The sequence below is a fragment of the Helicoverpa armigera genome, chromosome 4 (assembly GCF_030705265.1).
Source record: "Helicoverpa armigera isolate CAAS_96S chromosome 4, ASM3070526v1, whole genome shotgun sequence".
Classification (NCBI taxonomy): Eukaryota; Metazoa; Arthropoda; class Insecta; order Lepidoptera; family Noctuidae; genus Helicoverpa; species Helicoverpa armigera.
Genome location: NC_087123.1, coordinates 652,603 through 665,549, shown reverse-complemented (window position 1 = coordinate 665,549; position 12,947 = coordinate 652,603). Strand labels below are relative to the sequence as shown.

The 12,947-nt window shown below is 35.8% G+C and overlaps 1 protein-coding gene across 1 annotated transcript; it reads right to left on the bottom strand.

The window, feature by feature from the left end:
• Positions 1-6,880: 6,880 nt before the first annotated feature.
• On the bottom strand, positions 6,881-11,660 carry LOC110370492 (uncharacterized). The gene is made up of 3 exons (XM_049847305.2): positions 11,615-11,660; positions 8,011-8,113; positions 6,881-7,709 (listed from the first exon to the last, which is right to left on the bottom strand). The coding sequence occupies exons 1-3, from the start codon at positions 11,624-11,626 to the stop codon at positions 7,567-7,569; spliced, it is 258 nt and encodes an 85-aa protein (XP_049703262.2). The 5' UTR covers positions 11,627-11,660; the 3' UTR covers positions 6,881-7,566.
• Between the last annotated feature and the right edge of the window lie 1,287 nt (positions 11,661-12,947).

The window sequence follows — 12,947 nt, the reverse complement described above, 5'->3', positions numbered from 1 at the left end:
GGATGCCTTCGTCTCCTTCTGCGAAGCATGCCAGAGAAGGAGGCGGTGGAATAACTGAGAGTTTGCGCCTCTTATCCCATCCGCTGAGGTAGACGTGGAAGACACCACGCGCGTCGGGTGTCGAGAAGACTCCCGGCACCGTAGACGTCGGTCTGTGGGCGGTGAGTTTAGGGAGGCTTATCGTCCCTCCACCTCCTTGGAGACAACAGGCCCGTTTCGGCGGCGAGCGTTGACAAGCCAAGCCCTCCTTAGACAGTCAGCAAACCCCAGTGGGGCCCACCAGGGTCAGAACCTGCCAGGGCTGCGGGATTGTTCGAAAGAGTTACCGCGGCCCTGGTACATTATCAGAAGGAACATGATGGGTTTAAATCAGTAAGTCTATTCGGTGTAGCAGGAGGGGGGGGGCTACGATATATCGTAGACGTTCTATTAGTAAAAAAAATACTGTGGACGTTATTTCCCGTAACATTCAAGTATAGATTTTTTATTCACGGTTCTCACACTTTAAACTCAAATAGCAGTCTGGGGGTTAACCGAAGATGTTCCTCATATTAGTAAAATATCTTCAGGGCATCCTCGACAAGAATCGTACGATATTTTTAGCGGGGACAAAGCCTATTGGGGCTGCGGGATTGTTCGAAAGAATTACCGCGACCTTGGTTTCCCCATGATGGATTTTAGTCAGTAAGAGTCTGACTTCCCCACAGCCCAAGTCATTTGATGACTTCCTAGGTTGGGTAGGAGTCCTTTGAAAGCAGCGGCTGCCTTCTTCAGTTTGGGGCCGTTATGTAATGCTCCAAACATTGTGGGATTTTTTGGTATTTTCAAAGTCAAATAGCAGCCCGGGGGTTAATTGTAGACGATTCTGCTAATAGTAAAAAATGTTCAGGGCATTATTCTCTACAAGAATATATTATTTTTTTACTCTGGCCGGCACTTTCAGTTTTAGGTACGAAATGGATGATCTCCTTTAATAAATAAATGAATAATCTTTGTCTATCTTATCAGAAGTACTCATTTTATCAACGTCTTTTCTTCTTTCTGAGGCTCTCTGCTTTGTAAACTCGGACAGTTCTTACAAACCGCTACACTTCTATAATGAAACAATTATTACTCATCCCAGGCAAGTCTTGATTGCTCGGCTTATTTGTAAACAGACACCGCCCAGCACATACATCTTGTTGTCTATTAGCCACTAATGTGGACCATTACTGTGTGTGACAAAAATAAAGTGTTTGAAGATGTCTCGGATTTATTTTGGAGACAGGTTAAATTGTATTCATTTTGTAAAGCAGAAAAGTTTACAGCTTCGGCTAGCAAAACTCGGTAATCTCAGGAACTAAAGAATATTGGTCTTCCAAGAAGTAAGTAGCCTTGTTGTGTTAGAAATGATATCCCATTTGAGGACAGGGATGAAACCGCATAATCAGTTACTAGGTAAATAAATCTGATCTTGTCTATCAATCTACCATTAAATCAAGATTTTGTAAGTTACTTCATCTTCATCTACACATTGGGTGTACTTCTTTACAGAGCCCAATGTAAATAAACCGGCCAAGTGCGAGTCGGACTCGCGCACCGAGGGTTCCGTACAAATCCTGTATAGATAAAAAGCGAGTCTCGCGCCAACCGCAACTTTCCACATAGATAGGTTTTGACTGCCATTGTGGGATCGATAGCAAAGATCAGATATAGTTATGGGAACTCCTTTACAATTTATAACGTAACCTTGTGTTGGAGCTTATTTTATTTTAGGTGATGAGAATTCAGTACTAATGGGATCTTTTATTTTTGAGGGATTCATCACCTGCATTTTACAAACAAATCCAACTTCAAACATATAAAAAAGCAACAAGAAAACAAAAGCAAGAAAGAAATTAAAAAGATGTTAGGTGTATCGGTCTAGAAGTCGGTGTCTAGAGGATGCATCTATATTTATTTTACCACCGAGATCTAGACCGATGCATATAAACAGTTTTCTTGTTGTTTTTAGAAGTTGTTTTTTTTTTTTTTTGTAAAAAGTTTTTATTTTTAACTTCTGTGAAAAGTTCTCGTCAATACGAATAATATAAGCCCAAACACGACGTTACTAAATCATACCGTTGAGGAGTTCTCTCGACTTTCTGACGTCTCCATCATCAAGAAAGCTCTAAACCTTCACTGTTTGATAGTATCACCAGACATACATCTGAGAATCAAGTTTTAATCCTATGCATGCCTACAATTTCTGATAGTTGCCCTCGATTTCTCAGGATTTCCATCATCAGATCCTGACCTGATGACAATGGAAATAAACGGCGAGTAACTTGGTCGTTTAAATTCCCCATTGAAATGAGGAAAATATTTGATTTGATTTGATAATATTTTAATATATTATGTAACTTCAAATTTATCATTTTCGCAATTTTTCCTTTATCTGTACTATATAACGTTGCTTCTTGCCGAATTTCAAGATTCTGAGTTCACGGGAAGTACCTTGTAGGTTTTGATTCCCTAGCGTGTGACGGAAATTCGTCTAAGGTGTCGGTATAACTGCTGTATCTTTTGATCGCGTTAACTTAGATGTTTGATTTTTTTACTGCCTAAAGGGACAATAGACCTAGGTATTTGGTATAAATTTCAATTTGATACCTTTATTCGTTCGTGAGAAATAAGGTAGTAAGTTTCATTTTATTAAAATATTTTTTTTTACATTATATAACTAAAAAAATGAGATTTTCGTAATTTTTCCTATATTTGCATTATATGACAATGCTTCATGCCAAATTTCAAGACTCTGAGTTTACGGGAAGTATCCTGTAGGTTTTGATTCCTTTGCGAGTGTCGAAAATTTGTTGAGAATATCGACATAATCGGCTGTATCTTTTGATTGGCTTGGCTTAGAAGTTTGATATTTTCACAGCTTAAAGGGACAATAGACCTGAGTACTTCATGTGAATTTCAGCTTGATGCGTCCACGCGTTCTTGAGATAAAGGGTCTTGACAGACAGACAGACAGACAGACAGACAGACAGACAGACAGACGGACAACAAAGTGATCCTATAAGGGTTCCGTTTTTTCCTTTTGAGGTCCGGAACCCTAAAAAGTAGGTACTATTGTAAATAGTGTCTGAGACAATCAATGGATGGCCATGTCTGATCGTGAATCGAAACCGTCAGTCATCGTCAATTGTTTTGCTTCGGCCGCGAAATTGCTTATGTCACACTGACAGTCTGGTTCATGGTTCATTTTGTTGGTATTGCTTTTTATCGTCATTAATTGCTTCTTATTATTGACCTACCACATAGCAGCTTGGAGTCTGGTATCTGACGGTATAGCGTCGGCACGAGAGGGTAAGATTGCAGTCGTTATAGCAATTCCATGTTTTCCAAGTTGTCGAATAATTGTGAAATTCTGACAAGCTCAAGTGTCATTATTTTGATACATAAAAGTTTTTAATCTTGCTGTCATCACTGTCAAAAGTAACGCACGTTATTACATTTTTCACTCACTCTACGAGGTATATTTTAGGAAGCTTATGCCACATTATAATCGATGTAAAATCGGCATTGGCAGCTCGATCACTAGATTCACTGGAGGTCTTGGTATGGAAACTTTTATCCACTAAACATGACATATCTGCAGTAAACTGTGAATATACTTTATATAATATTAGCATATTTATTCCCTATTGAAATTTTCGCAAAATTGTCGCCAGGCCAGGTTGAAGACCCTTTTAAGGTAAAACGTGAAACAGTAGATCTAACAAAGTAATTTCTCAGTATTGACTCTATAAATACCCTGGACTATTGCCAGGATTGGTTTCCCACAATATTTGTGGTTTTAGTGAATTTTCTGATGCAGTAATATTGCTTGCAAATTATACAACGTTTTATAATAAATGGGCGTAATATTCAGTAATGCATTGATGCATAAGACTGATGTGCATACTGATTTGAAAGACTGCAGGTGATAGTCATTTGTTTTATATGGTGTTATGTTTTAATCCTGACTTTAGTCAGTATTTTTTCAAGACAATCGAACGCTTCGTGAAATTATCATTCAATAGTAATACTATAATGTAAATATAACATTATTATATAAAATTAGCGAAAACTGAAAGAGAAAAGAAAGAAAATCCTAAAAAAAAACAGTTTGCAACTTAAGCTGATAGCTAGGTAAAACAATACAAACAGAGATAATTGAGAGCAATAAATTATTAAAGTCAGATAGGTATCTCAAGCACATTAATTTTGCTTGCAGAGTGCCAATGCGTGTTTTTAATCTTTTGGTTTTATAGGTCCAGCTTTTATTGCCGTCTTCTGCGTTTTAGTAAATTAATCAGTATATCTTTTGTTGGGGAAGACTTTTACCCCTCTTTTTGGCAAAGTAACTTGATAAGTATCAAGCCTGCACAACGTCCCTTGTGACAAACAATTTCTCCTGATCTTAAAACCAAATCACCATTATCTACCATCGCCCAAATCAGAAGTCATTTCTTTGATGGATGACAAGTTTAATACCCTATTCACTAAGACAGTTTCCATCTTCACTAGTCAAAGACAAATTTCTGCATCGCCATCCTTTGCGCCACAACTCACCTTCAAATGTGACCCAATTCTTATAATAACCACGTTAACTAATAATGTATGGGCAAGTCTGGTAATGTCATATCGTAGTGCCGTGACGCGTGGCGAGTGACCCAGTCATGTTACGTGTAGCTGGAGTGAGGGTGAGGGAATTTGAACCTGGTGCTTGAGGTGGTAAGGTTGGTTTTGAGTTTTTGTGGAACTTGAGGGGAGTTAAGCAGGTTGTTTGTATAAAAGTTCCTGTGTCTGCTTTGGGGATGGTGAAGGAAAAGTTGTAAGGTCTTACTTTTAATGGAACCTTAAAAGCAAAAGAGGGATACAGAATAGACGAGCCTTACACAGTACCTAAGTCTATTACTGGTCTCTGGGTATTCCTGATATAGGCATGAAATTGTTTTTGAACTTAAATCCATAGTATTCTTTTTCTCAATTTAAGTCACCGTGTTTCTTCTGGAGCCCTTTATGTACCAGGGCCGTGGTAACTCTTGCAAACATAAGCTTTTCAAAATCTTAATGAGCCCTTTTATTATCATTTTGATCGCCCTTAGGTACTTTATCAGATACATAGGAAATATCGGTGGTTGACAAAAACAGTAGAACTTTAGCAGACAATAGCCATTATCCGTGGGAAGTAAGTTGGTACAACAATCATGTATCTAGACACACGGCAGTGTGTCCGCCAAGTTCGAGCAAAAAAAGCGACACACCGGCCGTGGGTTATATTACACGAACCATTTCGGGCCAAATTCGACCCCCCTATAACTCAAAATCTATTTTATTTACGCATACCAAATTTCTAGTATCTGTTGAGACCCCCCCTCACTTATCTAAAATACAAAATTTCATTAATATACCTATTGTAGGTCTTGAGATATTGACGTCAGAAAATCGCTATTTTTACTATACACTCACTGACTGACTGACTGACTCACTCATCAAAAACCTAGACCACTTCCAGTGGTCGTATTGACTTGAAATTTGGCATGGAGGTAGGTCTTTATGTCAAGGTAAAGGGAAAAATCTGAAAATGGCCAAGTGTGAGTCGGTTTCAAAATAATGAAGGTGTTTTATACCCGGTGTAAATTTATACCCCTAAGGAACTAAAACGAAATAAATTTATCTATATTTATATAATATATCTTCGAATGGTCGTACCGATCTGAAATTCGTTACAAAGGTTTGTATTAAGTCAAAGTAAAGTAAAAATCTGATCTGAAAACGACCAAGTGTGCGTCAGTTTCGAAAATAACGAATGTGTAACTTTGATCCACGAACATAATATATGATAACATGTCATGTCAGTCAGTTGGTAAATCTAGTCCATTAAGTTAATCTAGTTCATTTCTTTGTAAGAAGCATAAATCTGAAAGATAGTATAAATGAGACATTTCCTTAAATAATTTAATCATAACAAAAAAATACAATAATCAACCTTACAAAAATAAATGAAATCCCACCCAAAACAATAATGTGAAAGACTGCCAAGTTCGATAATATGGAAATGCTTCGCCTATAAAATAAGTGAGATCTGAATAAGTACCAAGTTCCATAGTTACATATACCTCAGTTCAAAATAGTTACTTTTTAATGATGTTACTTGGCAAGTTTTAATAGAAAATTAAATACTTGATTCATTGCGTTTAGTAGGTTTATAACAAGGTGTGTGAAAACTTGCCAAGTAGCATCATTAAAAAGTAACTATTTTGAACTGAGGTATATGTAACTATGGAACTTGGTACTTATTCAGATCTCACTTATTTTATAGGCGAAGCATTTCCATATTATTGAACTTGGCAGTCTTTCACATTATTGTTTTGGGTAGTAATTTACTTGTACATACTTTGGGACCTTATGTACAAGGCAATGTTTTTGTCGTATAAGATTATAATTATGTCACATGTAAGGGTATTGTTTTCTATTCAATTTGGTGTTTAAATACTTTTAGGTAATATGTTTTTAATTGTACATAAGACACATAATTATAATGTAGATGTAAGATAGGAGCTATTAGGAAGGAAACTAATCTGGGAAGCTCGTAGGTACTTACCTCTAAAGATAAACCACAGATAAAGTAAGCTTGCGATGATTAATTTTAGTGTTTTCATACTCAAACTACTCACAAGTGGATCCCTAACATTCTTCGGATAGTTAGAATTCGAGAATTCGGACTCACCCTTATATTCAAAGAATACCTACATAGGTATCTACACTAGACATTATTTCAAAATGGATGGTCAGGGATTTACAGACTAGAAACACAGATTATATAATAGTTACTACTAGAAAGTTATTAGCAGTAATAAAAGATCGGTTAGGAAAATAAATTAATGACATTTACTTATGAACTAAGTACAACATGCTTACATTCAATATAGTCAAATCTGCACATCCCTAGGTATACTTACGAGGTATCAATTTAAGATATATGGCATTTTTCTCTTAAGAGGACGAATTGGAATTTTTGGCGCCAAGGATTTCAATTTTTCTCAGTAAATACAAAACGGATCAAAATACAACTTGGTTACCTGAAAGTTCATGATATAAGCCTTATTTTGTTAGTTGTAGAAACATGATTAGGTAACTTTTATAACAGAGAAAAATATATCAAACATACCTCTTTTTAAAAAGAGATTCACATATTATGGGCAAACGGGACCGATTTAAGCCTCTTAACTTTTTTAGTAGTTGAGTATATACATACTCTTTAAAATGGTAGTAGGAATTTTTATTAAATTATCATTTCTAAATATTAAAATTACAAAACCATTTTGTCGCTTACGACTTTTAGTTATAAGCTAGCGCGCGTATTGTTATCCTCGCCCCGCTCAGACGCTCCGACCCCTTTTGGCGCCTTAGATGCGCGTGCCGGTTATGGAATTATTGTTGACCACTTCCTCGCCTTAAGAAAAACCTTAAAAACCTTAAGATATGCACTACATTCTAACGAAAAATCTTCCAATATTTTGGCACTAAACCTAATACTATAAACAGCGCCATCTATCGTAGAAACTGCTCAATAGGCGCGTAGTCGACGCTGTTGCCGCGAGGTCCGTTGAGGTACACGGAGCGACCGCCAGATGGCGCTTGTCGGCTGAAGAATTCCGCAACGTTGCCGCTCACACTGCCGTATGGAATGCCTCCTGAAAAATGTTTTTTTTTAATCATTTTTGGCCTTTATTAATTTACGGTGGAATAAATTGTACTTTTTTTTAAATAACACTGATGTTATCTTACTAAATCACACTCCAGAGTAAAATGTTTAGTTCAAGAGTTAGATTAATTGATAAGTATAAAATAAACCTCGAAGATCAGTCGAAGTCGAAGATCTCGAAGATCACGCAAAAATTAAATAGCCAAATAAGTACAGTATTCGAGTTCCAGGATAGATATCCTTAAGATTTCAAACTTCAGTAACATAACTGAACAACAAATACAACGTACCGTATGTAAGTCCAGGAGCAGGTACAGTGACAGTCTCTCCATCATCAGGCTTAGCCGCAGACAACGCGACCAGTGCCACCAAAGCGCACAGCAGGAAAGATACCTGGAACACGAGGAATAAGTAATTAGTATCAAATCTAGAAGATTTTTTATCAGACTGCCGTAAGATTGCTAGGGGTATAACATATAAGTCTTGGGTTTTTGTAGCTCCCTAATTGAGCCAAAATAATATAATTATGAGTACCTATTTGTGGTCGCAATTATTACTACTATTTTACCACAATTAATACTTCTATTGCCTACTTCACTAGACGCAGGCAACCCTTAGTACACCTTATGTTGATTTCAATAATGGATGTAAGAATGCTGTTTCCTTTAGAATCATTCATAGTATTTTGTGCATTCATTAGGACTTCTAAAAACGATATAAGTATGCTCAGTAATTACCTACTAAGATTCCAATCTTTGCATTAAGCATTTGGTCCAATAGGTCAAGCCGTTGCCAAGGTCCTTATATAAAATTATGTATGAACAAAATAGTAATTAGTCGATTACCTTCAACTAGACCTAACTCCTAATTGTTCTGTCGTCATAGGAAGTTATTACCTAGTCAAAAATATCCGCATTGATGTTTTTATTAATACATCTCAATATTTGGTGGGCAGATAAAGACGTAAGATGAAGGTTAATGAACCGTCAGCAATTAGGTAGGTATAGTAAATTGGATTTAAAGGCAACATGATTTCAATTTGCAAGTTTTGGAAACGGTGTAATAAGGACTGTTTGTTTAATGCAAAAGATAGGAGTACAGGGATATGTAGGTAGTATAATATCGCATTAATTACAAATTAAGCTATGTTGGAGTCTATACCAGAATTTTACATGTAACGACTGCCTATCTGACCCACTCAAACTAAGTTTAGTAAGACTGGTTGTCAAACTTGCTTTCTTCTGAAAACCCATACACTTACAGACAAAGATGATCAAATGGCAGTCGGGACCAAGCCCAATAATTGAACGTGTATTTCCCAATACTTAGGAATTTGTCAAGATGGTCATCTGTCCATATCATAATAAGTAATGTTAATTGTAAAACTTCGCGTAGAAGTCCGCAAATGCATTCTTTGAACATTAACAAGTACTCGTGTAATAAGGTCGGATTTATCACGAGACTGCAACACGACTGCATTGATATAATGCAACTGGCATTTAGCATTTTGAAGGCCTTGAGATATTATTATGACCAGTAAATAATACTACATATGTGTCGTGTTTTATTTGCGCCTTGCTTCCGCAAAGGGAGATTTTATATCTCTCGATTTTGAATTATTCAAAATAATAATCTCCTCGTTAAACTACCTTTGGACATAGACATCATCATATTAGTCTATTTCTTTCAAAGCTGTAAGTAGGCCTTGCCTAAAAAGCTCCAACTATCTTGGGCAACTTTTTTCAAATTTCGATTGTAATTAATTTATACTATAGCTGGTTTTTACTAAATTTGGATTTTGATCTATCTATCTATAGGTAATGTATCTTCAACGTCCTAATTCTTCAAAAATGTGGTTAACCGAACCGATGTAATAACATCGCTATTTGAATTTTAAGGTTAAAACTAATAGGTGTATAAGTATTATTAAGAGATCTTTGCTTGCGGTCAGTGCTGTGTAGGTACTCAAATAAATCATATGTTACAAAATATTCATACAATTTGCAGTTAAATTATTTTATTTTTTCAAGACTCCATTGAAAAAATAGGACGCATTATGCTGCAACAGTGCAACTGCACTAGACACAAATACATAGAATGAAAATTTGATAAATAGATGTAATCACACTTTTATTTCACAAGATTATTATATCACTGCATATAAAAACATCTAACCCCAACATCTATTCTAAATTAGAGCAACGAATAACAACAACCTCTAAAACAAAGTACATAGGTACCTACGTACATAACATATACTTGACATAACACAACATAATATATTACCTACATAACATAACAAGTGATATGTTACAAGCAAGTGATCTGAACTTGATCTTGATAGAAGTCGTTTCGCCTTCACTCGAGGCCGAGGCAGGCTAGATCTAAGATTAACAGGAAGTTTAGACTCTTAATCGATATTTGGACTTTTCGAGGTTATGGTTAAGTTTAATTTTAATTGTATAATAATATATTCGTCAATTATATTGGTAATAGGATAAAATAGCGTGAGGAAAAGTTTAGAGGGCAAATTATTTAGCTTGAAATTATTTAGTTTTGAACATAAATAATTCACTAATTAATAACCTATATATTGAGGCAATAATGTTTATTATGATAAACAGTAAGTAAGTAAATATAATGTATATTTAATGTATTATATATATTTAATTTCAAATCAAAATGGAAACGAGATCGAATTAAATACTTTGACTTCATTTTTTAAACCAACACATAATCTTTTAATAGACCGACCTTAGTCCCAAGTAAATGTAGTTACGCATGTTTCAACAACATTACATAAACACCTTTATTTACATAAAAATAACCAGAAAATCAATAAAAGCGGTACCTGTCTCACGTTATGTCACTTTCGATATTAATTTACCGAATGTTAGCGAAAGCTGCACTATTAGTGGGAACTTAATTAGTTTATTTCTGTAATGTTTGAGACCGGTTTCGAAATCGTAAGTTTAAAGCTGAGAAAATATAATTGCTACTTTGTAACTTTGTATAGTCAACTGTTTATTGGGAATAGGTATACCTACGAAACACCAGTCTTTCATGCTTCGTAAGAGTAGGGGTAAGTACTCTCACATTGCAGATTAAAAAGTTGGCCCAATGGTTGTTGATTCTAATCAAAGTTTTCAGTCGATACGATACCGGCTAAGTACTTGATCTTTGTAATGTGTCTACTATCATTCATCTTCAAACTGATTTATGAACAAAAGAAAATTATCGGCTGACTAAAACTTTGCAGTGTACGGTTAGGTAGGTACTCTAAAGCTGAGAAAATATAATTACAACTTTGTATACTCAACCGTTTATTAGCAACAACTATACGAAATGCAAGACTGTCAGACATCGTAATACGGGAGTTTTAAGATTAGCCTCGCCAAATGAAATGGTTCTAAACCTATGCTTACGATAATGACCTGTTTTTGGGAGTGGTTCTAAAGTAAGTAATTTCGGTCTAAGCCTCAGTTTTACTCGCTTCTAATGTTTTTTGCATGCAAGCAGACAGGTCTTGGGTCTACATATATAGAACCTATGGAGACAAAGTACCAATTAGGCTGAAAGGTCAAACATTTTTGTTCCGAACGATCGACTTATATGTGAATCACTGCAGTAGTTAATATAAGTAGCTCTATTACCCAAGCTTTTGACATTTCAAATAAAAAACTAAGTTGTTTAGACAACACTTTTGGCAAAGAAACCGCGAAAATTCCTGAAATTTGTGCTGAAATTTAAATCCACCATCGAAAATTGAGCCTACGGAGGGAATTTCTTATAGACGATCATAAAGACATTTCTAACAAGGGAATGATATTATAAAACTATTTATTATATTGGTACCTATCTACTATATTGATATAAGGAATAAAATGCACTCACCCGTAAAGACATGATGATGGTCACGACCTGTAGTGAGGCGCGCGGCGACACCACCGCCGTTTATATACGAGCACATACTCTGTGACCGTCAAAATGTAAAGTAAGCTTTGTTTATTATTGATAACTACATACGAGAATATTAAGAGCAATACTTACTTCTGGAATTAGGGAGGACATTGACTAATAAACACGAAGGGCCGGTTATTCCCAAAAAGTACGGAGTGGCCTATCCCTAGTACCTATGCATATAATAAATTACCATGGCGGGCCACCAAGATAAGTCCAATCACACTGCCTGATTAGGTAATCCAATCTTAAGCTACCCAGGCAACGTCTAGTCTAGAAGTATCACACAATTTAACTTCTTATAAGCTTTCATGTCATTTTTTCAAAAACACGAATGTCTTTTAAAATGAGTACCCCTACCCATATGTATATATAATTATAATATCAAAGTTAAAAAGCTCTTAGTTAGGTAATAAGAGAAAATCATAGCCCTTGAACACATTAGGCTGTTAATTAATTTTGTTAAGGTCAAAATGCTTAAGCAAAATATGTAGGGCTCGCCTAATGTTTATAAAGTAATGATCTGAGATAACATCTAAACGAAATTACTGCATGATTAAAACACGAGATAAAAAATATTGATACATATTTCTCTAACATGCACCTGTTTGGTTTCATTGCCATTTGTAAGATAATCGTTAAAAATATGCTAATCAGCTGAACTTACTTCTAAAAGTTCTAAGGTACCATCATAGTTAAATATTGTCAAGTTCAAAGCTGAAAACGAGCAGTGCAGAATTTAACTTGTACTGTGCGCTACATTTTGCGCTCGCGCATAACTTTCAGTAAGGCTTTGTACTTGATAGTACTAAAGAGCAGTGGTAGATGGCGTTTAATTCAGGCATGCAATCTTTTTGTAACATTCATTAGAGTTTACAGGGTGTTTGTAAATAACAAAAACTACAAATCGGCTAAAACACATTGTATTACTATTAATCATCATCTTCATCTTCTGAGCCTTTTCCCAGCTATGTTGGGGTCGGCTTCCAGTCTAACCGGATTCAACTGAGTACCAGTGCTTTACAAGAAGCGACTGCCTATCTGACCTCCTCAACCCAGTTACCCGGGCAACCCGATACCCCTTGGTTAGACTGGCGTCAGACTTACTGGTTTCTGACTACCCGTAACGACTGCCAAGGATGTTCAGTGACAGCCGGGACCTACAGTTTAACGTGCCATCCGAAACACAGTCATTGGTGTCTAAGATATACTTATTGTATTACTATTAATACATATTAATAAACAGAGTAGACTTGTTACTACATTA

Excerpts from the sequence above, each read along its gene's own strand:
- LOC110370492 (XM_049847305.2), bottom strand. Across the intron at positions 7,710-8,010 it reads TGCTCCTGGACTTACATACG|GAGGCATTCCATACGGCAGT; the intron begins GTACGTTGTATT and ends AACATTTTTCAG.